The 27,645-nt window shown below is 43.0% G+C and overlaps 2 protein-coding genes across 5 annotated transcripts in view; one reads left to right on the top strand and one right to left on the bottom strand.

The window, feature by feature from the left end:
* The first annotated feature begins 59 nt into the window (after nucleotides 1–59).
* The window catches only part of MRPL33 (mitochondrial ribosomal protein L33), a 69,221-nt gene continuing 41,635 nt past the window's right edge, over nucleotides 60–27,645 (top strand). Inside the window, exons 1-4 of one of the 2 annotated variants that reach the window (XM_047782383.1) lie at nucleotides 77–177; nucleotides 998–1,016; nucleotides 3,291–3,397; nucleotides 9,894–10,194. In XM_047782383.1, the coding sequence (XP_047638339.1) occupies nucleotides 156–177; nucleotides 998–1,016; nucleotides 3,291–3,397; nucleotides 9,894–9,943 (198 nt within the window). In that variant the 5' untranslated portion in view covers nucleotides 77–155 and the 3' untranslated portion in view covers nucleotides 9,944–10,194. Of the gene's footprint in view, nucleotides 178–997; nucleotides 1,017–3,290; nucleotides 3,398–9,893; nucleotides 10,195–27,645 lie in introns of those variants that run through there. The other variant, XM_047782382.1, reaches the window with a different exon arrangement.
* The window catches only part of RBKS (ribokinase), a 97,989-nt gene continuing 83,167 nt past the window's right edge, over nucleotides 12,824–27,645 (bottom strand). For 2 of the 3 annotated variants that reach the window (XM_047782381.1, XM_047782379.1), the window contains one exon: nucleotides 12,824–13,093. In XM_047782381.1, the coding sequence (XP_047638337.1) occupies nucleotides 12,920–13,093 (174 nt within the window). In that variant the 3' untranslated portion in view covers nucleotides 12,824–12,919. The remainder of the gene's footprint in view (nucleotides 13,094–27,645) is intronic. The other variant, XR_007135176.1, reaches the window with a different exon arrangement.

Genomic DNA, 27,645 nt, shown 5'->3' with positions numbered 1-27,645 from the left:
AGGAAAAAAGCGGGATCCGACCCTCAGGTCTATGTGGGGGGGCGTGGTCGCGGTAAACTTCCGGACGTCCTGTTCCGGATCAGGCCTGTGCCCCGGAAGCAGTTGTTTGTTGAGGGACTTTGGGCCCGTTACGGACCCTGCAGTGTACTCTCGCCATGTTCTTGTCCGCGGTCACCTGTAAGTGGGGCTGAAGGCGGCGGGACCGTGGCAGTTGGCTCGGGACGTGGCGGGGCGGGGTGCGCGCGCGCGCGGGGCGGGAAACTGCGGCTGCGACTTCCCAGGCCTTCAGAACTACAGCGCCCGGCATGCCCCGCGGCGCGCTCGCTGAGGGGCAGGTGGGTCTTGGGGGTCGGCGGTGCTGTTGCTGGATCCAGTTGCGGTTCGTTTGGTCAGCGGGAGTGGGGCACACTTCCCCCGCTCTCTTAGCGCTGTGTCAGCAGAATCACTGCAGTCCTAACTAGGCAAAACCTCGGAATATGTAATACTGTCAGTGGCTTAGAACTTCCAAGATGAAGAGCAGAGGTTGACCTTAGGTCTTACAGCTGGGCCGGGAAAGCAGCCCTCTGGCTTCCCAGACTGGGCTCTTCCATGCACCAGGCAGACCTATCATTTAGTTTCCCTTCTCCACCTGATGTGATGATTGTTGGAGTTTGCATAAGTTAACTTATCAAACAAGAGGCTTGTTCTAGTGCAAATATTTACACCTTAGAAGAGGAACAAGTGGAGCAGATCTTTATAAAGATTTAAAAGTATCCGTCCAGCTGAAAAGAGCTTGTGCAAAGCATTGCGTCCAGAACTGTAGTGTTCTGATTGGATGTTTAAAACTCTGTAAAATCCTAACGGAATCCCTAATAGCTCAGGAGAGTAGTTAACTTGAGTGACAGCCTGTGGTGTACTTCTTAAGTGTTTTTGATTATTAATGATATTTATGTGAACTGCAAGATAATAAATCGATATTTTCTCTTTTCTCTTCCATCTTTTCCTCCTTTCAAAAAAGTTGCCAAGAGCAAGTCAAAGTAAGTAAGAGTTTTCATTTTTTTAAACTTGTTTATGTTAGATTCATTAGTCCAGCTGTTGCCAATGAATCCTTTTGGTAAACGAAGCATTTGGCCTTGATTTTATGAAAGTTGGTTTGAGGATTACTTACCTGATGAATTTTCTTGGCCTTATGAACTGTTTGAAAAAATATTTTCCCTCCTTCCCAACTGACCTACTTAAGTGAGCATTCAAATAATTTACTTAAAGTTGCTTTTGCTGTCTTGTTCCTAAACAAGTTATCAGGATCCCCATGCTTTCTTTGGACTACCACTGTATTTCTGTTTCCTCAAATTGAGGACTGAGGACCATTTGTGTGGAGCCCACTACAGGAATCTAGCAGAATATTCTGTGATTTGATTAATCCACAGAGTCTGTTTAATTGAGTTTTGTAATCCTTTGCATTCATGGGTATAAGCATATCAAAAATAGCAAAGGCTGAAGATTCCATTCTGTACCAGAGAGACTATAAATAACAAAATGGTATTTCAAAATAAATTTTGTGGACAATAGCTGAAGTAAGATTTTCTGTGTTAAAAATAAAAAAATTCTAAAGCAGGAGTTCCCTTCATGGCGCAGTGGTTAATGAATCCGACTAAGAACCATGAGGTTGCAGGTTCGATCCCTGGCCTTGTTCAGTGGGTTAAGGATCCGGCGTTGCCTTGAGCTGTGGTGTAGGTTGCAGACGTGGCTCAGATCCCACGTTGCTGTGGCTCTGGTGTAGGCTGGTGGCTATAGCTCCGATTGGACCCCTAGCCTGGGAACCTCAATATGCTGCGGAAGTGGCCCAAGAAATGGCAAAAAGACAAAAAAAAAAAAAAAAATCTAAAGCAGCCTTTGCTTACAACCCAAGACACACCACGAATCTTTAAATCCAGGTTTTTTGGATTAAAGTTAATGAAAAACATGTATGTTAGTATTTTCCCCTCAGTATCTTTTATTGATTCCTATAGCTTTCCCCACAATCCAGTTATTTATTTCCCACCTTTAGGTTCTGTAGGAATCTTCCATGCCTTCTGTTTCTTTGGAGATGCTCTCTGCCTCTCCTGTTCTTTGTATCCCCCTTGTGCCATTTGTCATTAATGCCTTGCTTTAGAGACCTTGTGTATGTAACTTACCTTCCGTGCTATTGCAGCTACTACTCCAAGATGCACAGGTGGACTTACAGGGCTTTCCTATAGTGCTTTCCACAGAGTAAGCACTCAGTAGAAATTTGTTAAATCTTTTTGAATGAATGACGAATTATTGTCCTCTTCATCAGCAAATATATCCCTCTTGTGTTTGAGGCACTGTGCTGAACATTGAAAGAGATTCAGATTTGTGCAATATACCTTAGATGCTTCAAATTCTTTTTGGACTTAGATGAGAAATAAAATAGCAGGCGCTACATAGGGAGACAAGACACATGGAAAAGTAACAAATAGTATGAGGCACTGAAAGGTCCAGTGAGGCAGAACATGAGCTTTATGCTTTGGATGACGATAACTTAAAACACGAAGGGGGACAAGGTTTGACACCTTGGCCGTGTAAAAGTGCGGATCCCTTTATTCTGTCCCTTCTGGATTTTACCCTTATTGCTCATCCCTGGAAGATAGGGCTCTTCTGAGGCAGCTGTCTTCACAATTTCCTGACCGGCCAGCTAGGGTTACCAGTATTTATGTATTTTCCCTGCTCCTGATTTCTGCTCCTTCTGAAAGGTGGGTGTCTGGTCTCTTCCCACAATATGGTTTGATTGTTCTTGTTCCCTTTGTTAGGTTATTATTAAGGCACTCTGTGTAATGGAACAAACCTTGGGAATTAGAACCACTGAAGCTGTGATTTGTGGAAAACATAGGCAGGCTTAGAACTGCACTTATAGGAGTTCCCGTCATGGCGCAGTGGTTAACGAATCCGACTAGGAACCATGAGGTTTCGGGTTCGGTCCCTGCCCTTGCTCAGTGGGTTAACGATCTGGCGTTGCTGTGAGCTGTGGTGTAGGTCGCAGACGCGGCTCGGATCCTGTGTTGCTGTGGCTCTGGAGTAGGCCGGTGGCTACAGCTCCGATTGGACCCCTAGCCTGGGAACCTCCATATGCCGCGGGAACGGCCCAAAGAAATAGCAAAAAGACAAAAAAAAAAAAAAAAAAGAACTGCACTTATAGCTTCAGTGATGTCCCACAACTAATACTACTGTATGGGGTTCTCAAAATGTGCCATCCCCCATGACTGATTTTAGCCTGTTTCCTCTGCGTCTAACACCTTGCTTTTAAATCATAGAACAATTCTGGTGAAAATGATGAGCCAAGCTGGAACAGGTTTTTCCTTCAACACTAAGAGAAGCCGACTGCGGGAGAAACTGACTCTGTTGCATTATGATCCAGTTGGTAAGATTCAGAGAAGTTACTCCATGATAAATTCAATGCTCTCAAGTCCTGTTGCCCTTTCCAGACTGATGCTGAATGTCTTTGGCAGTTGGTGGCCCTGTTGTCACTATAACATTCATTCTAAGTATGTATTGAAAGTTACTCTTGCAGGTGCTGGGATATGTGAGGACACAAGGTAGACTCATGCCTGTGGTCTTGGCACTTGGTCTCTTTTGAAAGGGAGAAAAAGGACAAATGACAGATTATGTTAAGGACTTTGAGAGAAACAAGCAGGATGCTGAGATATAGGTTAAAGTTGGGGAAAGGTAGATCCCATCTTTATTCTGTCCCTTAGATAGGATAGACCAGGGAGAGTCTCCCTAGTAGGAGATAGTTAACCAAAGATTTGAAGGTGAGAAAACAGCCATGTACATAGACTAGGCGAGGGAGTTCCCACTGTGGCTTAGTGGGTTACAAACCCAACTAGTATCCATGAGGATGCAGGTTTAATCCCTGGCTTCACTCAGTGGGTTAAGGATCCAGTGTTGTCAGGAGCTGTGATGTAGGTTGCCGACGAGGCTCAGATCTGGTGGTGGTGTGGCTGTAGCCCAGCTGCAGCTCTTGATTCAACCCCAGTCTGGGAACTTCCATATGCCACAGGTGCAGCCCTAAAAAGCAAAAATAAATAAATAGATAGAATAGGCGATATTGTGAAAACAGAAAGAGAAGAGTGTCTTGAGACAGGGAGGAAATGTTTTCCTGAGGTCATCTATCCAACAGTGGCAAGTATTTAGATCTAGATTTGAGTTAAAGGAGTATGATGTCTTATATATTAGTGCAGGAGGGTAGGAAATTTCATTTTCTATTTTGTACCATCTGCTAAAGTGCCATAATAAGTGGTAACTTTATTTTATTTTATTTTTTTAAATGTACCAATGAATTTTATTTAGGAATGTCACATCTATGTCCACATGGGAATAAGTGGTAACTTTAAATGGTTTCAGTAGATAGAGATATTTGTCAGAAAGAGACAAATGTTCCTAAGTCCAGATTGTCTGCTCATGAACAGGAGTCAGCACCTGATTGCTATTGGTGGTAGCCTATCTTGTTTTTGGATTTCATGGGCAGGTTTATGCAAAATAAATGAGCAAAGCATTTATTTTAAAACTTGAGGCCATTCATTTCGTTTTCGTGCCTTTGCTTTTTAACAGCCCCTTTATAACTGCTTCCTAATAGTGGCTGTACTGGAGCTTCTGGGTTGGTAATTAGGTGGAGATTCTGGGACTCTCATGCTCAGGGCCCGGCAACTTCGCTCCCCTCCCTTGCCATACCTTGTCCTGTGTGTCACTTGCATCCAGCTGTTCCTGAATTACTGTCTCCAGGCAGATAGTGTCTGAGTTGAGTTGAATTGTAAGACACATGGTTGGTGGTCAGAGTTGGAACTGGTGCTTGATTCTTATTTCCCCAAGTTAATCTGTTATAGAATGAAAGACAGGAACTTAACCTCATAATCAACTTTTTCATTAACTAAGAACAAGGCCTGTTAGACTTGCTGCTGGCCAAGATGGAGCAATGGGACCGAACTGACCCTCCCACTTGAGACAACAACAACAACAACAACAAAAGGACAAAATAGGCAACAAAAGTCAGTGATCCCTGTGAGGAAAGAGACAAACTAATGCTTGTGGATAACCACACAAAATGGAAAAGTCTGTCTTCTTTGCTTACGTATAAAGCCTTCATGTCTTCAGATATCACGAATGCAAGCACCTGTACTCTCCAGGCAGTCGACCCAATTTTGTAGATGAGGAATCTGGTGCCAAGGACCTTAAAGGCAGAGAACTAAAATATATGACAAGATGAAAATTGGTACTCAGGACCGTCTTACTCCAAAAGCCTAGGTCCTGAATCACTCTACGAATGGACCTGTTATTGAGAGAGTTCACAGGAGGCTAAAACCGCTTACCTATATATGACCTTGGGTTGGGCAGTAGTGCGAATCTGGCTGACAGCTACGTTAATAGCTGCTTTCAGAGTTTGTACAGACGGTCTCACAATCACTGTTCACTATGCTGCATTTGTCAATATCTAAGAAAAACAAAAACATCACCTCAAAAAAAAAAAATAAGGGCTATACCAGTGTAAGGAGGCATTTCAAAAAGTGAGAAGCCCAGTGGTCAGCTTAAAATTGGCACGAGTTCCACTATATAAGAGAAATAAAATTTCCTGCTGTTCTTATGGTATTAAAATTTCTGGTCATTCTTTATTACAATAAAAAAGGAATTCTAGGTTTGTCCCTGATGATTAGGAGTCTGAATTTCAGGATGATATCCCAGATGATGGAAAAATTATTAGAACGATAAGGTATGTGTCTTAGTCTGGGTTGATACAACAAAACACCACAGACTAGATGACTTAGCAACAACAGAGTTATTTTTCAGAGTTATTTCTGAGGCCTGGGAGGTCCAAGATCAAGGTGCCAGCATGGTTGCTTTCTGGCGTAGGCCCCTTTCCTGGTTCACAGAAAGGAGTTCTTGCTGTGTTCTCATGTGGTGGAGGGGCAGGCAAGCTCTGTACGTGTCTTTTTTAAGAGAATTAATCCCATTCATGAAGGCGCCACCCTTAGGACCAACACACTTCCCCAAGACCCCGCTCCTAGCAGCACCACCTTTGGGGGTTAGGATTTCAACATAAATTTGGGAAAATGCAAACATTCAGACCATAGCAATATGATGCTGATTGGTGTGGTTTTCTCCCTCTGGTTTCTTTATATATGTTGGTAAAAACCCAAAGGAATGGACTTTACACTGAAGTAGTTGTTTTCCTAGCATTTTAGCTCCTTTTGAGTTTTTTAGGAACTTGTACAATGTTCATAAATGTTGATTGAACAACTTTCTGTGATATTTTAAGTGTGAAAATGTATTGGAATTTTCATTCTTAGTAGGGAGGTATTAGGAATTTATTTTGTCGGATTGATTTTAATCTTTGAGATTGGGAAATGATACTGCCATAAACAGTTTTGACTCTGAGTTGAAAGTGGAAGAAAAGATTCGTATATAAATTTAAACAGATGATTACAACTTTTACTTAGATGAGGAATTGTTGGAGCCTTGACAGCACAACTTTGTCTGTTCTGAAGAAGGGAATGTTCTGGGATAGCGGACTGGCTCTCTGCCCACCTGCCGAATGCCCCGTGGGCTCACGTGATGGTGTCTGCCTTGCCGCCTGCCCCATTGCTCAGGGTACCAAGTACTTGGCAGTCCTCCCAGCATATTTTACTGCAATGAGTAAATGGTTAGTTTAAGGGTGATGTTTTGTTTGTCTGGTTTTTAAAGGAAATCAAGCAGGGAAACATGAAAAAAAGTCTCAATTATTTGAGTACTTCATGGTATAATCGATGGCTAGAGCCAGCCTGTGTCCTTTCAGACTCCTTTTCCTCATATGACTCTAGATGCAAGTTTGCAAGGAAGAAGGATTAAAGGCCGAGTTAGAAGCTTATTGAACTTTGTTAAATATATGAAGCTTTATTATAAAGAAAATGAAAACTTGTCAGTTTTAATTCCTTGGTTGACTAAACAAGACAGTACAGCCTTTAATGGAAGCAGAATAGATTTAGGTTAGATGTAGGGAAAGAACTTGACAGATTCATTCTTCTATGAATTAAGTAGCAAATATTTTGACAGAGAATTAATTTATGTTTATGATTGTGGATAGCAGTGTGTCATTTCAACTCAGCGAACACATATTGAGTGTTCACTGTATGTCTGGCAACCCTGTGAGGGAGATGGAGTTAGCCCTCTCACAGGAAGAAAACTTAGGAAGAAGTATTTTCAGAAATTTGCCCAAGGACTCACAGTAGATAAATGGTGGAGCCAAGGCTTGAACCCAGTTTTTCTGACTCCAGGCCTATTTTTTTCTATCATATGGTGCCAAATGAGTCTCCCTTTTAGGACCTTCCCCTGTGGTTGACTCTGTCATTCTTACTTCCTACCACAATTTCTTTTTTTTTCCTTTTTAAGCAATGGGAGTTCCTGCGGCACGTGGAGGTTCCCAGGCCAAGGGTCCAATCGGAGCTGTAGCCGCTGGCCCATGCCACAGTCACACAGGATCCGATCCACATCGGCGACCTACACCACAGCTTCTGGCAACACCGGATCCTTAACCTACTGAGTGGGGCCAGGGATCAAACCTGCATCCTCATGGATACTAGTCAGCTAGTCCTCTGAGCCGCGATGGAAACGCCCTACCACAATTTCTCTACACCAGATACCCTTTTCTGTTTTAGTTTATCCAATTGCTGCTGCTGCTGCTGCTTTTTTTTTTTAAATTTTATTTTTTTTGCTGCTGCCTCTTCAGACTTAATTTTACCCTCTCTATGAGGTGTTTCCCTCACTATTCCAGTGCCCTTTAATCTTTAGGTTCCTGTGGGGCTTACTGGACATTTATACTGGCCCCTCATGATAAACTGATATTAAATCAGGGACTCTTCTTATGCTTTTGTAAATTCTACTTTGTCTAGCACCATTCTGTGGACTTAAATATTCTCTCAGTTAAGGGAAGTGAATCAGGAAATTTTCATGAATAAAGGCTGGCTTTACTAATCTTCATCAGTTAACCCTGTTTAGGGTCATTTAAATTATCTCCTAGTTGGCTGTCAATGAGACAAGTTCCTATTTTTTAATCTATTTTTTAGTTCCATGTAGAAAAACATGGAGGAAATATCTCTTGCAATGACTGACATTGTGTTATGGGAAGCTATTTTGGTTCTTTATGCTGTCTTTTTTTTGGTCTTTTTAGGGCTGCACTTGTGGCATATGGAGGTTCCCAGGCTGGGGGTCTAATCAGAGCTGTAGCTGCTGGCCTACAATACAGTCACAGCAACGCCAGATCCAAGCCGCATCTGTGACTTACACCACAGCTCACAGCAACGCTGGATCCTTAACCAACTGAGAAGTGCTGAACCTGAAATCTCATGGTTCCTAGTTGGATTCATTTCCACTGTGCCATGATGGGAACTCCTATGCTGTCTTATAATGCTTTGTAGTCTTCCTTGGATTTTGAAGGAGCATCAGCCCTACTTATATTTAATGTCAGATGATTTGAAATATATTAAAAATATACCTATTTTATTATAAAGTAATAAAATTGATTTTTATTTTGTAGATATAATTCTGTTCCCTGGATAATAGTTATTAAATTCAGCTGCCCATCAGACTCCTCTGAGGGTTTTAAAAGATACAGACTTTCAGTCTTACTCTAGATCTGCAGAACCAGAATTAGGCAGGAAGTAGGAAAGTATTTAAATAAGCTGCCTAGCTAATTCTTTTTTTTTAAATTTTTTTTATTTAGAATATTTTATTTTATTTATTTTTGTTTTTTTGCCATTTCTTGGGCCACTTCCACGGCATATGGAGTTTCCCAGGCTAGGGGTCGAATCAGAGCTGTAGCCACCGGCGTACACCAGAGCCACAGCAACGCGGGATCCGAGCTGCGTCTGCAACCTACACCACAGCTCACGGCAACGCCAGATCCTTAACCCACGGAGCAAGGCCAGGGACCGAACCCGAAACCTCATGGTTCCTAGTTGGATTCGTTAACCACTGCGCCACGATGGGAACTCCTGCCTAGCTAATTCTTAATTATAGACAGTCGGAGACTCTAATATACAGAGTATCCATATTGATTATAGAAGAATAACAGAAAACAAAGCTAAGTCTCTTTGTGTGGTAGGAACAAGTGAGTTGCTGTTGTGTCATGGTCTTTTGAGTTCCTGGATCTTACTGGGTGCACTGTTTTTGTTTCTTTGGCAAAGAAGAATTCAGGTGGGGGGTGTGAGCGAGAGAGAGGTGTGAGATGTCGGTGGAGTGCTATGGAGGGCGTTACAGGAATCATAAAACCTTATTGCCCAGCCTCTAGTCTCTAATCTTTCACCCAGACAGTTAGCAGTTTTGTTTGGGGTATTTCAGAGAACTGCACTCTGTTAGGATATTTATAATGAGATTTTGCTTATGGTATTAAATCTCTTACCAAACTAGAAAGTCCATATTTGGATCTATGAAACGATTTCTGGAAAGTACAAGGTTTCATGTGTATTAACTCTTTCACCCAGGCTTCCTTTTCTTCTGTGGTCTGCTCAGTTTTTCCTGGTCTTTTCCAGAGTCTAGCTCTCACTTTACCTCCTGCAAGAGTGGACATTAACTGGGTGAAGACGTTGTTTTTCATTTTTTGCCTGTAACTTTCCTTTTTAAATTTGAATATTTTACATTGGATGAAATGTGTCCTTGTGGGGTACCAAGGATGCCACTGATGGGCTGGTGGATCTTCCCTTGTTTTCCTTACCATTTTCTCCAGTCTTCTGTGGCCTTTGGGATTGAGGAACTGAGTTTGCAAGTCAGCTCCACCCTTATGACAAAGGAAAGTAAAAGAAGAGAAAGAGGGCTCCTCGTCTGATCTGTACTTGTATTAAAAAACGATACTTTTTAGTTTTCTGCTACAATCCTTTTTTCTCCTCCTACAGTGAAAAAAAAAGTCCTCTTTGTGGAACAGAAAAAAATACGCTCCCTCTAAACAATGGATTGAAAATGAATTCGATTTATAAATGAGAAGACTGAGGGCGGGATACTGATTCAGAAATTCTGCAGCGTGTAATAAAAGAAGAGGAAATGGCACAGAATCACTGCCTCCTGTGATTTGAAGGCCATTGTGAAGGAAAACAATGCAGTGAAAGAAAGTTCTTCATATTAGGACATATATCATTGCATCACATTTATTTATCTTTCTGGATATTTTTATAGCCCTTAATAAAAGTATTAAAATAGCCTGTGCTATTGTCTCTTAATGATGTTTTCTCCCACTATTTGAAATTAAAAGACTACATTACTAAAAAATAACCATTGTTTCATATAATAGAAGAAAATTTTCCATAATAAGATTTGTGCAAGAGTTTCCAGTCTGCTCCTCCTTGTACTTCATGGAAAAGGCAGAGTCACAGTCCAGTTTTTCAAGAGTGGTCTTGAAAAAACTCCTGTGCCGTAACAGAGATGGCAGGGTTGATCAGGGATAAGAAGCGAGCCAGCCTGTAATGAAAAAGAAGCCAAGAGAACTTTTTTTTTCCTTCCTTTTTTGGCCGTTCCTTGGCATGTGAGGTTCCTGGGCCAGGGGTTAGATCTGAGGCAGCTGCAGTCTTGACCTGAGCTGCAGCTGTGGCGGCACCAGATCCTTAACCCACTGTGCCTGGTTGGGGATCAAACCTGTGTCCCAGTTCTCCCAAGGTACCACTGATCCCATTGAGCCACAACAGGAACTCCTTTTTTTTTTTTTTTTTTTTTTTTGCTTTGTAGGGCCACACCTGCGGCATATGGAAGTTCCCAGGCTAGAGGTCGAATCAGAGCTACGGCCACCCATCTACGCCACAGCCATAGCAACATAGGATCTGAGCTGCGTCTGTGACCTACACCACAGCTCATGGCACTGCTGGATCCTTAACCCACTGAGTGAGGCCAGGGATTGAGCCTATGTCCTCATGGATCCTAGTTGGGTTCGTTAACCCCTGAGCCACAAAGGAAACTCCTGAGACTGAATATTTTTGATTTGTGTTTATGTAATTTATATAAAATGCCATTGGTCCACATTTTCAAACTCAGGTCACCAAAGCCATATCCAGGATTTTCTAGGACACTTTGGACTGCTTTAACTCCTAGATTTTTTTTTTAAATAAGTGTGTTTCCATAAAGCTAATGGCTAGGGTTTCTGGGGCATGGTGGTATCATACAGCTAACCAGCTTGGAAATCCCACTGATACACCCTTATGTTCAGGTAAGGACTCCTGCCTGCCCTACCCACATGTATACAGTTTCCTTTTCAAGCCGTTGTTTACCACAGATTTTGAATATGGCCCGTTCCGTATCCTCCTTGTTAAGTTTCTGGCTGAAGGTAAGGAAAGGATCAGCTCCTGTTTTGAGCTCCGCTGGTACATGTCTTGCTGCATTTAAAGCATTAATGGGGAGAAGGATAGAGTGCCCACCATGACCACAAGCAAGAAGAAACCAGTCCTGCCCCAGAATAACAGGTGTTCCCTCCCTGTAGCCCAATCTGCCTTTCCTGAGGCAATGTGAGAGCAGCTCCCTGGAAAGGGAATTAGGCAGTTGTTGAGTCTTAGAGACGTGTGGCATAATCAGCTATTTTCTGGCAACTTGTTAAAGCTCTAATTCAAAGCAGGAAGCGGTGAGATCTTGGCTGTTTTGATTGAAACTGTACATTATGGTCTTGGGTTACAAGAAAAATCCTTCATCTGATCCTACCTAAGCCCAATGTCAAGAATCTGACATGTATGAATCACTTTTTTTTTTTTTTTAAACTTAAAATCTGGCTGAGCAAATGACTTGTCTGTTCAGCAAGTGGGCTGAAAGTGGCCCACGGGTGGTGGTTTACGGTTTTAAAAAATCAGTTGCTGATACTGAAACATTGAAAGATTTCAGTAAACATCCAAACTTCTGTCTTCTCTTGTAAAACCAGAAGATTTGACAACACTAAAGGCAAAGCTGAATATCAGCTGCCCCTCTTAGGAACTGCTTGAGTGGTCCAATTTATACCTCCAGTCCCCCCCCCCCACCTTTTAATGGTCATACCCATGGCATATGGAAGTTCCTGGGCCAGGGCTCGAATCCTAGCCACAGTTGCCACCTATGGCCCGTTTTCCTCTGGCAATGCCGAATCCTTAAACCACTGCGCCAGGCCAGGGAACAAATCGGCAACTCTGCAGTCGGAGTCTTTTTTTTTTTTTTAATGATGAATTTTTTCTGTTAGGTTCTTCCAATTTTCTGCTGTACAGCAAAGTGACCCAGTCACACACGCACACATGTATACATATGTTCTTTTTCTCACATTATCCTCCATCATGCTCCGTCACAAGTGACTATAGTTCCCAGTGTCATACTGCAGGATCTCATTGCTTATCCATTGCAAAGGCAATAGTTTGCATCTATTAACCCCAGATTCCCAGTCCATTCCTCTTCCTCCTCCTCGGCAACCGGTTGCCAAGGGGGAGGGGGAGGAAGTGGAATGGTTCATTTGTGGAAAGGTTCATTTGTGTTGTATATGAGATTCCAGATATAAGTGATCTCATATGGTATTTGTTTGTCTCTGCAGTCAGATTCTGAACCGACTGCACACATAGTGGGAACTCCCCTCCTTTCCTTATTTAACATTCTCTTCCCTGATTCTAGACACTGCTGTTTATATCCTGTGCTCTATGGTGTATGTAGAGTATTCATGATGTGTTGGCAGTAGAGTTTGCTGATTCCTGAATAGTGGTCATGTTTGTACAGGTCTTTGTAGAATCCTTAATTCTGTCTCTTTGACTTTTGCTAGAAGAGTAAAGAAAAAATCATCACTATAAAGAAATAAATGAAAGCTTGTGGATGAGTTAATAAACATACTAGTTGCAAGGAAAGGAGAAGATGCCGTTTTATAGTAGGCTGTGAAGAGTGGCCATCCCCAAATACCGTTTACTTCCAGAGATATTTATTTTGGAATTAATAGCAGTCAAAACAGGTAAAGGGGCAGATCTTTTTTGTATGGATAAGATGACTGTGTTCCTGTGGCCTGGACGCTGACTGCCGCGATGAAATTGGATCTCTTGATCATTTCTTCCAAGGACAGGTTTGGGTAGTAAGCCAGGTAGAAGGCCAAAGCTCCCACAAAACTGTCACCAGCACCCTGTAAATAAAGCACAGTTGCAGAGATAAGCAGAGTTGCCCAAACTGTATTTTGAAAATACTTAAGTACACTTTTTATTTTGGAATAGTTTTAGATTTATAGACAAGGTACAAGAATAGTAGTGAGTTTCCACATACCCCATATCCAGTTCTGTACATTCGTCACCACTAATGAAATAATAGTGTTACATTATTATTAGTATTATTTTGTCTTTTTGCCATTTCTTGGGCCGCTCCCGCAGCATATGGAGGTTCCCAGGCTAGGGGTTGAATCGGAGCTGTAGCCGCCGGCCTATACCACAGCTCACGGCAACGCTGGATCCTTAACCTACTAAGCAAGGCCAGGGATTGAACCTGCAACCTCATGTTTCCTAGTCGGATTCGTTAACCACTGAGCCATGACGGGAACTCCAATAGTGTTGCATTATTAACTGAGCTCCATACTATATTCGGATTTCACTAGTTTTGCCTAATGTCTCTTTTCTGTTCCAAGATCTCATCCAGGATACCTGGAGTACATTTAGTTGTCATATCTCCTTCGACTCCGGTAGGTTGTCACAGTTTCTTAGACATTCTTTGTTTTTGATGACCTTGATAGTTTTGAGGGCTGGTCAAGTATTTTGTAGAATGTACCTCAACTGGAATTTGTTTTTCTCATGGTTAGACTGTGTTTACTCTTTTGGGGGAGGAAGATCACAGGGCTGAAGTGTCATTCTTATCACATCATGTGAAGGGGGCACCCTGTCAACATGACTTTATCACTGATGACTTTAATCTTGATCACGTGGCTGAGGTAGTCTTTGCTAGGTTTCTCCACCATAAAGTTACTTTCGTCCCTCTCTTCATACTGTGCTCTTTGGAAGCAAATCACTAAGTGTAGTTCACACTGTAGGGGTGGAGAGTTAGGCTCTACCTCCTTGGGGGTGGAGTATCTTCATAAATTACTTGGAAGTCTTCGCTATGGGAGATTTGCTTCTTTTCCCTCGTTTGTTTACTCAACTGCTTATTTATATCAGTATGAACTCAGGGATATTTATTTCATTCCTTGGGCTGTAATCCAACACTACATTATTTACTTTGTTGCTCAGACTGTTCCAGCTTTGGCCACTGGGAGTTCCATCAGTCGACTCTTGTGTCCCTTTGACATACTCCCATCATTTTGTTTTTGGAGTGCTTTCTTATTTTCGGACATAAGATGCTCCTGGCTTATCTTCTATATTCTCTGCCCTAGCCCTAAAATTAGCTGTTTCTCCACTAAAAATTCATGCCGAAGGTGATGACAACCATTCAGGTGTTATTTTCAAACTAAATGGAGGGGCACATAAAGCTTAGTTCTATTTTCCCTGAGTCCTCAAAGGTCCGAGTGGGTAAAGGCCATATAGGGACCCATGGAAACAGAAGACATCAAAGAAAGTCTGTTGACCTCTGCCTTCAGGTAGGGCAGTACCTAGTCACGTGTTCATCTAACAACCATATTTAAAATAAGTGTGATGACATGATTTCACTTGAGAAACCATTTGGTATTTAACAGGTTTCAGGGTCATTTTCCAGTTTTTCCCAGTTTGTTGATTCCTTAGTCCCAAGAGCTTTTTAACACATCTTTAGGCTATACTTCAGCCCTTATAAAGGGCCTTAGTATGCAAGATTGTTTCAGTTACAGTTGAAGTATTTAATGAGTTTTGGGCCCAGCACAGTGATGGGCACTTGAAAAGGAGTAAAATCCATTGAGGTGTAAATGCTAAATTGTGTGGCAGAGTTTATAAATACTGTTGAATTTTAAGGAAGGATTTGAAGAAAGCCTCCCTAAGAGGAGTCCTTATGAAATGAGCTAGATTTATAGAGAGAAGGAAGGCCTCAAAGAACAAAGATACAGGCGGAGGAAGGAACAGTGAGCTCATGAGACAGTGAATGGCTTTAAGGAGAAAGACATTTCCCCTTGTTTACACAGATAAGCAGTCAATATTATGCTTGCCAAGAAGTTGTAGTAACGCAGGTGTGAATGCAACACTTTCCTTCCTTCCATCAGTGTTTTCTGAGTATCTAAAATATGTCAAACACTACACTAGCTGCTTTGCAGTTGTTTATCAGTCTTTCCTGATGGAAACAATGGAGAAAGCTATAGACAGACGTGGCCCTCTCTCAGCTTGCAGTTTAGCAATGTGACAAGAGAAAGGTCTGAAGCCAGAGAAATTATGAGCTGAGTGGAGGGTGTATTATGAAAACATGGAAAATACCACAATATATGAAGAGTTATGGGAAACTCTAAGATTTCAAGTCTTGATTCCTCCTTATATCATACATGGAATTAAATTCCAGGTAGGTTAAAAGCTTGAATGAAAAAAATAAAACAGTAACAGTAACATCAGATAAATATTTGAATAATCCCAAGCCAGGAAACCACAAGCAAGTCAGTAAACTCAAAAGCCGTAATGAAAAAAAAAAAAAAGATTTCAATTAAAAAAAATTAAGACCGTGTGTCCAAAGACACTATATAAAACCAAATGAAAAAGCACAAATTTGGTGAAAATGCTTGTAATATATATGACATATTCCTCATATTCAACAAACACCTTCAGATTGCTGGGAAAAAGACAAATCCAGGATAAGAATGGAGAAAATATTTAGGTCTGCAGTTTCAGAAAAGGAAATGTAAATGGCCAACAAACAGATGAAAAGACACGAAATTAGCGGCCAACGAAAATGCAAATTAAATTTTTTTTTTGTCTTCCTTTTTTTTTTTAATATGGCCACACGGGCTTATGGAGGTTCCCAGGCTAGGGGTCCAACGGGCGCTGTAGCCGCTGGCCTACACCACAGCCACAGCAACTTGGGATCTGAGCCGCGTCTGCGACCTACACCACAGCTCATGGCAACGCTGGATCCTTAACCCACTAAGTGAAGCCAGGGATCGAGCCCGCGTCTTCATGAATGCTAGTCGGGTTCATTAACTGCCGAGCCATGGCAGGAACTCCTAAAATAATATTTTTTTTACCCATCAGACTGATAAAATAGTAAGATTGATAGCAAGAGCAGCAAAGGTGACAGTGGAGAGAATGATGGTATTCTCATAGGCTGTTGAGAGGAATGTGGAAGAGTAGTACAGTATTTGTTGAAATAAAAAAATGTGTATATCCTTGGACTGCTTCTGGAAATCTATGGAAGTGAAAGCTCCTAAATAGGGGGATATATGCTCAGCAATGCTTATTGCTGCATTGTTTCCAAAGGCAGAATACTGGAAATAATGTGATTGTCAATCAAACAGGAGGATGGATAAAATATGTGCATTTGCATTATGGAAAAATGCAGAGCTATAAATAATAAAAGGTTAGCAATACATGCACAAACCTGGAGAAATGTCCATTAGTTGAGGCAAAAAAGATTTTTGCATCACGATCTCACAGGGGGTTAGGGGGGAATGGAAGAGAGAAAAAGAAAAATGCTTATATCTATGAGTATGTGTGTATTTTTTTTAAGAAGGTGGAAGAAATGAAGGATATGTATCAAATCATTAATATTTGTTTTTCTTATTGGCCAAGAATGGTCGCAGTATTCTCTTTTATTCCTATGTAGTTTTATGTTAGTATTTAACCTTATTGTTATAAACTTGTAGTATTTTCCCACAAAATTTTAAGGGGGAGTTCCCACTGTGGGGCAACAGGTTTGACAATGTCTCTGCAGTGGCAGGGACATGGGTTTGATCCCTGGCTTGGCACATTGAGTTAAGGATCCAGCATCGCTGCACTTCTGGTGTAGGTCACAGCTCTGGCTTGGATTTGGCCCCTGGCCAGGGAAGTCCATATGCCACAGGGCGGCCAAAAAAAAAAAACCCAAAAAACAAAAAACAAATCTTAAGGGAGTAAGCATATTTAATGCATAGGTAAGCCATGCCTCTGTGCCTCCTTTATCTTTAACTTGCAGCCTGACCAGAGCAGAGGCACAGGGCTGACAGGAAAGATCTGAGCACCAATAACAGACATCAGCTTTACACACTCATGTTGGCTAGTGAGGTATTTGGTTGCAGACAAGATTTTTAAGAAAGTTTAAAAAGTACTGTACTGGAGTTCCCATCGTGGCTCAGTGGGTAATGAATCCGACTAGGAACCATGAGGTTGCGGGTTTGATCCCTGGCCTTGCTCAGTGGGTTAAGGATCTGGTGTTGCTGTGAGCTGTGGTGCGGCTCAGATCCCCCGTTCCTGTGGCTAGGGTGTAGGCAGTCAGCTGTAGCTCTGGTTAGATCTCTAGCCTGGGAACCTCCATATTGCCATGGGTGCGGTACTAGAAAAGACAAAAAAATAAAAATAAAAACTACTGTACTCGTATCTGAAAAGACTACTGAAATCACTTAAATTGTTTCCCACTTTATAGCCAAAACCATGGAAACACAGTGCTCAGTAAAACTGTGTGTGCTAGGAGGATTATTTCAGCAACAACTGGATTTATATTCATTCTCAGTACAACACATTGTATTGGGAGAGATAGCAAATCCTTCTGGTATTAAAAATAAGGTTTTTTGGAGTTTCATGGTGGCTCGGGGGGTTGAGGATTTGGCATGGTCACTGCTGTGGTGTGAGTTTGATCCCTGGCCTGGGACCTTCCTCATGCTGTGACTGGGGCCAAAAAAAACCCAATCATTTTTTTTTTTTCTACAAAGAAAACTCTAGACTAGATGGCTTCACTGGAGAATTCTAGCAATTGTTTAAGAAATAATACTAATTCTAGGAGTTCCCATCATGGCTCAGCAGAAATGAATCTGACTAGCATCCATGAGGATGCAGGTTCGATCCATGGCCTTACTCAGTGGGTTAAGATCCGGTGTTACAGTGATCTGTGGTGTAGTCTGCAGATTCGGCTTGGATCCTGCATTGCTGTGGCTGTGGTATGGGCTGGCAGCTGTAGCTCCTATTCAACCCCTAGCCTGGGAGTGTCCATATGACACAGGTGTGGCCCTAAAAAATAAAAGCCAAAAAAAAAAAAAAAAAGTAGAGTCAAGGGAACACTTCATTTTATAAGGTCAGCATTACTGTGATACCAAACCTAGAGAATGATGTTACAAGGAAAAAAAAAAAAAAAAAAAACCCAACAGATTGGTATCTCCCATGAATATAACTGTAAAAACTTTACAAATTTTAGAAAATTGAATACATATTGTGACCAAGTAAGGTTTATCCCAGGGTGTAAGACTGGTTTAACATTAAAAAAAAAAATGCAATTCACTGAATTAAAAAACCTCATGATAATTCTAATAGAAGCAGAAAAAGCATCTGACAAAATTCTACATCCATTCATAATAAAAATTCAGTCAACTTGGAACAGAAGGTATAACTTGATCTTCTTAATAAAAAACATTTATGAAAAATCTACAGTTAACATCATACTTAATGGGAAAGACAAAGCTTTTCACCTAATATTGGAAACAAATCAAGGATTTGTTCTTACAACTTCAACATCATACTGCATTGCCTCAACATGGCAATGAAAAAGAAAAAGAATGAAAAGGTGTACAGAGTTGAAAGGAAGAAGAAAAACTTTCTGTGCAGATGGTGTAATCACCTATGTAGAAAATCCTAAGAAATCTAGCAAAAAAACCAAAACAAACAAACAAACAAACAAAAAAAAACCCTGCTAGGTATATAGTGAGTTTAACAAGGTAAAAGGGTAGAAGACCAATGTTAAAAATCAATTATTTCTATGCCCTAGCAGTGAACAATGAGAAATTTAAATTGTCAGAGCAATACTCTTAACAGTTGCATCAAAAATGTGTTGTCAATTCTCCCTAAACTAATCAATGCAATTCCAATAAAAATCCTAGCTGGCAATTTTTAGACATTGGCAAACTGATTCTAAAATTTATAGAATGTGGCACAGCAGGATGAGGATCCAGTGTGTTCTCTGAGGCAGTGTGGGTTTGATCCCTGGCCTGGCGCAGTGGGTTAAGGATCTGGCGTTGTCGCAGCTGTGGCTCAAATTTGATCCCTGGTCTGGGAACTTCCATATGTTGCGGGTGTGGCCAAAAAAAAAAAAAAAAATTGTAAGGAAGTACAAAGGCTAGAATAGGCAAAACAATTTTGAAAAAGAAGAATTAAGTCGGAGGATGTAAACTGATTTTAAGACTTACCATAAGTGATCATAATCAGATTCTAATGTAAGGATGGACATGTAGATCATTTGAACAGAAAAGAGAGAGAAATCGACCCCCAGGTATATGGTCAATCTATTTTCCTTTTTGGTCAATCAATTTTTAACAAGGTAATTCAATGGATGAAAGGATAACTTTTTCAACAAATGGTGCTGGAACAAATGGATATCCATATCCAGAAACATGAACCTTTACCTCACACCATACACAAAAGCTAACTCCAGATGAGCCAGAGACCTACAAGTGAGAGTTAAAACCACAAACTATCTAGAGGAAATATAGGAGAAAATATTTGTAACCTCGTGTTATTCAGACTTCTCAGAACACCAAAAGCATGAAATATTTAAAAAAAAAACAATAAACTTCAATTTATCAAAATTAAAAGCTTTTGTCCTTCAAAAGATGTCAAAAGACAAGCCACAGACTGGGAAAAAATTCTTGCAAAACATATCTGATCAAGGGCTTATAGCTCAATAATAAAACTCAGTAAGATAAACAACCCAATAAAAATAGGCAAAAGATTTGAACAGAGATGTCATCAAGGAAGATATATAGGTGGCAAATAAGTATATTAAAAGATTCTACACATTATTAGACACTGGGGAGATGCAAATTAAAAACACAATGAGATAATACTAGAAAGGATGAGATTGAAAAGACTGAAAATACCGACTTTTTGGAGTAGATGTGAAACAACTGGAGTTCTTATACATCGTTTGTGGGAATGCAAAATGATGAAACACTTTGGAAAATAGTTTGGCAGTTTCTTATGACAGTCAACATACACTATCATATAACCTAACAGTTCTACTCTAAGACATTTATCCAAGAGAAATGGAAACATGTATCTACACAGAGACCCGTACGTGCCTCTTTACAGCAGCGTCATTTATAACCTCAAATTGGAAACAATCCAGATGTCCTTGAGCTGATGAATGGGTAAACAAACTATGGTATAGCCATATAATAAAATATCGCTTAGCAATAAAAAGACATGAACGGCTAAGACAGCATCATGGATGAATCTTGAAAGTATTATGCTAACTGAAAGAAGCCAGACAAAAGATTACATACCATATTTATGACTTCATTTATGTGAAATTCTAGAGAAGGCAAAAGTGTTGAGACAGAAAGCAGGCCAGGGGCTGGAGACTATCACTTGCAAAGGGACTGGCATAGCAAACTTCCTGGGATGATAAAGTTCTGTATTACGACTGTGGGGTGATTAAATGACTGTATACATTTGTCAGAATTCATTGAATCACACACTTAAAAATGGGTGAAATCCTATGATGTAGGAAAATGATAGCTCCATAAAGTTGATTTTTTTTTAAAAAGGCCAGGGTAGGGTGGGGGCATTCAGACCTGCAGCAGCCTGAAGTGGGAAAACCCTGGCAGGATTTCTTAATCACACTGGGCTTACTACTGGCTTACTCTAAAGTGAGTGGTTGGCATAATTACTGAGATTTACAGTGATCCAGGCTCAATTCAGTGTTATGATTGGCATGTAGGAACCTCTGTGTCTCCTGCACACCCTCTGCACAGACTGCGCATGTGGGTCCCATCGCAGCTTCTATCTCCGCCCTTCCCCTTTCTTCACCTTGTTCTGCCAGGCCCCCCTTTCTCTGTGTCTAGTCTGAAAGACATGGACTGAGCCAGTCTTTACCTTCGCTCACCTGTCTGCAAAACCCCTTTCCTTCTTTTTTAAAAAAGGCCCTGCACCTTTACGTCTCCCCAGAGTAGCTCGTTTTGCCATGGCTACTCACAGCACTTCAATCACCTATGTGTTCAAGCCCCATAAAAAGATCAGCTTTCTATCTCCTATTCACTTTTGTAGATTTAGAAGTATTGATTAAATGTTCAAGTTAACATAAGAAAGATCTGCTTGCAATTAGGTTGACCCACAAAATGGAGACGTGATTATCTAAGGGATGGATTCTAAAAATAGATAAGTTGTTAATAGTCACATGAGAATTTGTTAAGAATCATGGGAAGTCCCACCGTGGCGCAGTGGGGTTAGGAATCCGACTGCAGCAGTTCAGGTCACTGCAGAGGCGCAGGTTCCATCCCCGGCTTGGCACCGTGAGTTAAAGGATCTGGTGTTGCTGCAGCTGTGGGTGGATTCAGTCCCTGGTCTGGGAACTTCCACATGCTGCAGGTGCAGCCATAAAGAGAAAAAAAGTTAAGAATCCATAAGTCCGTACTGATATTAGATAAATGAAAAAAATACTGGACAAAACTCATCCTTAAAGTAGAATGCCAACTAGTAAATATAGAAGTTTGAAGAAAATCACCAATTTTTTGGAAACCACAGTCGTAATAACTAATTCAGACAGGAATCATCAATGGGTACATTAAAACTGCTGGATAAAGGTTTGACAGGGGCAGGATATTTACAGCTTAAGTATCTCCCCACAGATTACCTATTAATTACAAAGGGAAAAAGAGTAACTCTGCAGTGGAGAAATACAGTGAACACCACCTTGACCAAGTGATCAACATCCCAATAATGAGAGGAACCCATCACGTGCTCTCGGATGTGGAGCCTTGACAAGGCCATAAGGTCGTTTGTGTAGTATTCCTGCCCCCAATGGATAACCCAACTTGGATCATGGGAAAGCATCAGACAAACCTAAACTGAGAAAAATTCTATAAAACAATGAGCTCGTGCTTTTCAAAAGATAGCAATATTAAGAACGACAAAAAGGTTGAGAACCTGTTTCATAGTAAATGAGACAAAAGCAACATGACTTAATGGATTGGCTCCTGGGCAAAAAAATATTATGAAGAACATGAGTGAGCTCTGCATGCAAGATAAAATGATCTCAGCGTTAAGTTTCCTGAATTCGATCATTATATTGTGATTTTATTATATCCTTCTTCTCAGGAGATATATCCTGAAATACTGAGAGGTAGTGAGTTACTGTGTCTGCAACTTACACTCAAACTATTCATTAAAAAAAGTATCTTCATGTATTTTGAGAGACAGCAATAAAACAAATTGGCAAATCTGTTAGCATTGGCAAAATGCTAATAATTGGTGAAACTGTGAAGATTACATAGGAATACTGCAACTTTTCTTTTTTTTCTTTTCTTTTTTTTTTTTTTTTGGCTGCACCAATGCATGCAGGAGTTCCTGGGCCAGGGACTGAATCCACGCCACAGCAGTAACCCAAACCACAGTAGTGACAATGCTGGATCCTTAACTACTAGGTCACCAGGGAACTCTTGTTTGTTTCACTTTTTAAAAATTAGGGAGTTCCCGGGTGGTCTAGTGTTTAGGACTCTGCGCTTTCACCCTTGGGGCCCAGGTTCAGTCCCTGGTCTGGGAACTGAGATTCCACATCAAGGTGCTGCCTGCTGTGGCAAATAAATAAAACATTTTTGTTAAGAGAAGGTTTTAATAAAACAGATTTTACTTAAGAAGTCTTAGAAAATCAATATTAGTCATCCTACATGAATTTGGAAATGAGTCAACTTCAGCCTCTGAATGATTTCCCTCTTTTTCTTAATTCGATTATGTGGATATCTGCTACCAGTCAGGGTGAACTCTATTGAGAGAGCCTCTTTCCTGCATTTGGAAATACCCCCGTCTTATTGAGACAGTTTTCTTTGCAACTGAGGACTGGGCAGTGAGAGCCACTGAAGGTCCAGGGGACTTGGAGGAACATTTTCTGGCTGTGACAGTGACTGCAGAAAAACTCAATTTCAGGATGTTAGTGGCAACCAGTTGTGATGGCGTCCAGTGCCCCATGCTGGTAACACAACTGGTCGATTTTGTTTTCAACCAAGAAACTTGATTGAAGCAATCGCATGTGTTATATTCCTCCGAGAGGTCAGAAATCTTGTCTAGCTCCTTCCCATCTGATGACTTCCCAGAGTTACACTGGCCTTAAAGGTAGTATATGCTCAGTTAATGACGGCTGATGGACCAACCTGCAGCGGCCCCAGCCTCTACCTTCTCGCCGGAAATGAGGGGTGGGTGTGGCGTTCCACCTTCTTCACGGAGAGGGTGGCGGTCTGGCCTTATTCAAAAAACACAAGAAAGAAGAGAGGCTCCCCGCTGACAGGGCCCTTCAGCTCAAAGACATGAAGGCCGCAAATACAACCTTAAAAGTCATACTACAAACTGACGGAAAAGCTCTTTGAAATTTAAGCATGAAAGGGGTGGAAAAGTTCATTTAACTTTCGCAGATGAGTTTTAGAGTAAGAAAGGGAGCGAACTTCTATTGTTTGCTCTGTATGGGGAGGCAGCAAAGCTGGGTACTTTCAGACACAAAGGCCGACCTCATTTCATTTTTACAGCGACCTCTCCCCTACCCCCTGCAACTTGAGGGACCTGAGCCTTGGAGACATTGTATGATTTGTCCAGGGTAGCCCAGCTAGTAGCTGAGTTTGCATCCAGGCCCAGCTGATTTTCCATGCTCTGGTTACTGTCGATGGCTGTGGGAGGCAGGCAGGCAGGCTGTGGGGTTGGGGGGGGAGAAGGAAAAGGCCAAGCTGAAAAGAGTCTTCCTCCCTTTTGATATATTTGTTTGCACTTCTCTTAGGATACTTAAAACATTGTACTGACTATTGTGCATACAAGCCTCCAGTCTGGGACAACCTGAAAACTCCTTTGAGGGCAGAGACCTTTCCTCTCTCTCCTTGGCCTCTTCCACGCCCTCACCTAGTGCTTTGAGTTGACCTGACTCGTGGTCCTAGTTCTGTCGTGGCTTCGACTTCCAATGGTCTCTTCCAGGGGGGCCTGATGATTCTGGCTGAACTACACGTGTCAGTTCTTTTTGTCAGTGAAACTGGAGGTTAGGTTGCCACAGCCCAGAGTTACGTGATAGCCTCATTGTTGAATCTATTTATACCACAGGGCTTTCAAGCGCCAATAAATTACTCGGCTGTTGATTCACACCTTCAGTGTAACTATTTTTATACATTGGTATAACCTTTTTTTTTTTTTTTTTTAATGGAAAGTGCTTTAAAAGTGGAAGCTGTATTGTATCGCTGTGATTTTCCTGTAAGTAAAGTACTTTCCAATCAATCATTCTTGGAATAATGGAATAGCTCTCATTGATACAACATGATGGTTTTAACCTTTTACTGAAAATTATTTTTGTGCCAAAAGGGGTGATGGCATAATTCATCTTTCTTCAAGAAAAATACCCACGTGGCTACTATTCATTGCCTTCTCACAACAGTTTCCTCTTAAGGAAGAGCCACTCTTAGAGAATGGCTGCGGCCTTCCAAAAGTCCTGCTCTCCCGAGGGCCTGCACACTCCTGGGTTCTGAGGGGTTCTGGTCTGTGGGACCCAGGCGGCAGCAGGAGTAATGGTGAAGTGGCAGGACAGCGAAACACGCCCCCTGGTGGGGGGCAGGGGGTCGGGCACTCCGCAGGGCTGGCGGGGTAGGGATGACACTTAGGAGCAGCTGGTGAGAGGACCCCAAGGGGAGAACCTAAGAGGTGGGTGCTCCCAGAGCGTGGGTGTGGGGTTGAGGGGCAGCCTCTGCCACCAGGACCTGAGTGAGGCAGCACTGCCCTGGGGACGTTGGTTGCTCGTGTCCCTTCTCCCTTGCAGACCAGCCTCTCTGTCCAGCTGCCCCCACACCCTGGTCCCTCCCACTGCCCTTTGGCTGCCTGGGAGCCCGTGGCTATGCCCGGGGCCTGCCTTTCACTGAACGTAGTCTCTCAGGGCTCTGCTCCTGTTGAGCGATAGCAGCACAGCGATAAACCTTGCGGAACTGGCAGAAAATACTTGAAAATGTGGACAGGCACCGCCCCAGCAGAGCACACTACACGCTGAGCCAAGGCCAAGTGGTCTGCGCATGCACTCTTTAGTCTGCCGTTCTACTCAGGCTCTTGGCTGGGCACCTTGCAGGTTGTCGCCTGCGTTTCACAGGAGCCCCATGGAGGTGGGCATAGCTGGGGCCTAGTGTCTGGTTATGCAAGGTGGCTCTGCTCCAGGTGATGGGGTGACTCTGGGTCTGCGGGCCCTGCTCCGCTCCCCAAGCTGCGGGCCTGCTCAGAGGCACCTTCTTATTTGCACAAAGTGCCCTTGAGGCTGGCAGCAAGCCTGGGGGATCCTCATTTTAAAACCGAGGCAACTAGGATTGAAGGAGGTGAAGGAACTTGCCCAAGGTGAGAAAAGGTGGTAAATGGCAGTCAAAATTGTACCAAGGACATCTGTGTGGAAATCTAGCAACAGAGCAGGTGGAGAAGCTATTTTGGGAGAGAGAGAGAGATTGGGCTTCTGGCTACCGCTCAGATTTTCCTACTTCCCCACGGGAAGGGCTTATGTTTTCTATAGTGATGAAGAATGACAGGGATGAGTGGAGACCAGGAATCTTTAATGATGTCCCTTTGTCCCTTTGTACAGGGGGTGAGGGTGGGGCTCCCGTTTCTCTCTGCCTGCCTGGAGCAGGAGCTGAGAAGAGAATGTGAACCGGAGTTGCCCTGGGCAGGTGTCACTCCTGGGCAGGTGTCGGGGAAGAGGGCGGGACGGAGGGAGCAAAGGTTTCAGGAAAGAATAACCCGATGAATAACCCACCTGGATAAGGAGGGAAGAGAGGTGAGGAAGGGGCCAGCGGGTCAGCAGGAAATGAGAGCAAGTGAGGAAGAAGAGGTGAGAGGGCTGGTTTGGTCGGAGCAGGATGTGAGATTTATTCCCACAGAACCGACGCAGTGCCAGGTGTTAACGATTTCCTGGGAGTCGTCATGGGAGTGGGAGGCTGGAGGGAGGTGAGGAGTCCCTGGAGGTGAGGGCATCTAGGAACCATGAGCCTTCGTGATGGTTCCTGCTCACGGTGCTGAAGTCATCGTAGATGTGGTTAGCATGGAGGGGGCGGGTGTGGAGAGAAAAATGGTGATGCAGATGCCAGAGTCTTGCATAAACAGAATGATCAGGAAAGGAGGTCGAGGCTTATGACTGAATCGCATGAGCCTCGGCTGCAGGAATCCCTATGGGAGGATACAGGAGGGCTGGCTGCAAGCTGCAAGAACGTGCCTCGGGATCAGGAGCAGCTTGGCCCTGCAAGCGCTGAATGGGGAGTGAAAGAGCTTGCTTAGGAGGGGCAGCACACCAGAGGGCTTCTAGAGAAGCACAGAGCACTAGGGGCTCTCCTGAGCCCCGTGTCTCTCTGAGCCTCCTTTGTCTCTGCCATGGGTCTCTTCCTCCTCCCCCACCGAAATGATATTCCCTCGGCTTCTGTCCATCACGGCTGCCCTTCTCAGTCCCCATAATTTCCTGGGTGTGTCAAGTACTGCTGCTGTTATAGTTTCAACAGCTGTGAGCAGGGTGAGTCCTCAGTCATTACCTTTAGCCCAGACTGTCCTCTGTCATTGGATTTATGTACCTTAACTACCTGGGAGTCAGCTCCACCAGCCTCCTCGCTCTTGCGGGCGTCTCTAACTCAGCCTGCCCCACTGCACCGGTAACCCTGACTGAACACGGGCCTTTTTTCATCTTTTCCGTTTGTGGCACCTCCACGCTGAAAATCCTGGGGCTTTTCTGGATAATCCCCAGTTGCCAAGTTTACATTCTAAATATTTCTCGAATCTGTCTTCTCATCTCATCCCTGCTGCCACTGTCCTACGTCGCCTCTGGACGTGCTCCCCTCCCCTCCAGAGGACCAGGCTAACTTCCTAGCTGGCCTCCCTGTCTCCGGTCTGGCCCCTTCCGTTCCATCCTGTGTACCGCTGTACATCTGGCCACCTCAACTCCGTGCCTAAAACCCCTTGACCACTTCCCACCTTTCTTAGGCTAGCACTTTAGCTCCCTCGCATGGCACACGAGGTTCCCGAGCCCACCTCCCTGGCTTCATCTCTTTCTTCCCCTACGGACCTACGGGACCTGGGTTTCATTCATGGAGACCTGTCAGCTTGAACTCATCCCTGGACTAACTCCTACTCCTCTTCCAAGACGCAGCTCAGTAACTTGGTCATCACGTATCTGCCGACTGGCCCTGCATTCAAAGCCCTGTGTTTTCCCTCATCTCCCGAGTCGGCTTAGGCTCCCTCCTGGTCCCCCCTGCCCTCCTCCGTGGCCTTCCTCCCTCCACACCCTCACACGAGCACAAGGCCAGGCTCAGCTTGAAGTGCGTGCTGGCTGAATCGAGGGCTGTCAGGAGGAGGCGTGCTGATTAGGTGAGGAGCACATGCTGTGCCAAGAATGCCCTGTAGGAGGGATGACACAGGCAGACTTGAGAAAGGCCTCATTTGCCAAATTCCAGTTGCTAGAAAAGTGGGTGAGTTGTAAGGCGTGCTGGGTATTAAGTGTGGCTGGGGAAAAAAAAAAAAAAAAACAACAAAAACCCAGGTGGTGAAAATCCCCGAGGTAGGAACTTGTCAGGAGGCTCCAGGGCCCAGATGATCTTGCAAGCATGATGTCATCATGAGGCTTCACGTGTTAGGAATCCGTCCCCACGCA

This window comes from Phacochoerus africanus, chromosome 5 (genome assembly GCF_016906955.1).
Source record: "Phacochoerus africanus isolate WHEZ1 chromosome 5, ROS_Pafr_v1, whole genome shotgun sequence".
NCBI lineage: Eukaryota > Metazoa > Chordata > Mammalia > Artiodactyla > Suidae > Phacochoerus > Phacochoerus africanus.
Note: the sequence above shows the minus strand (reverse complement) of the source record. Positions and strands in the feature narration are given on the sequence as shown.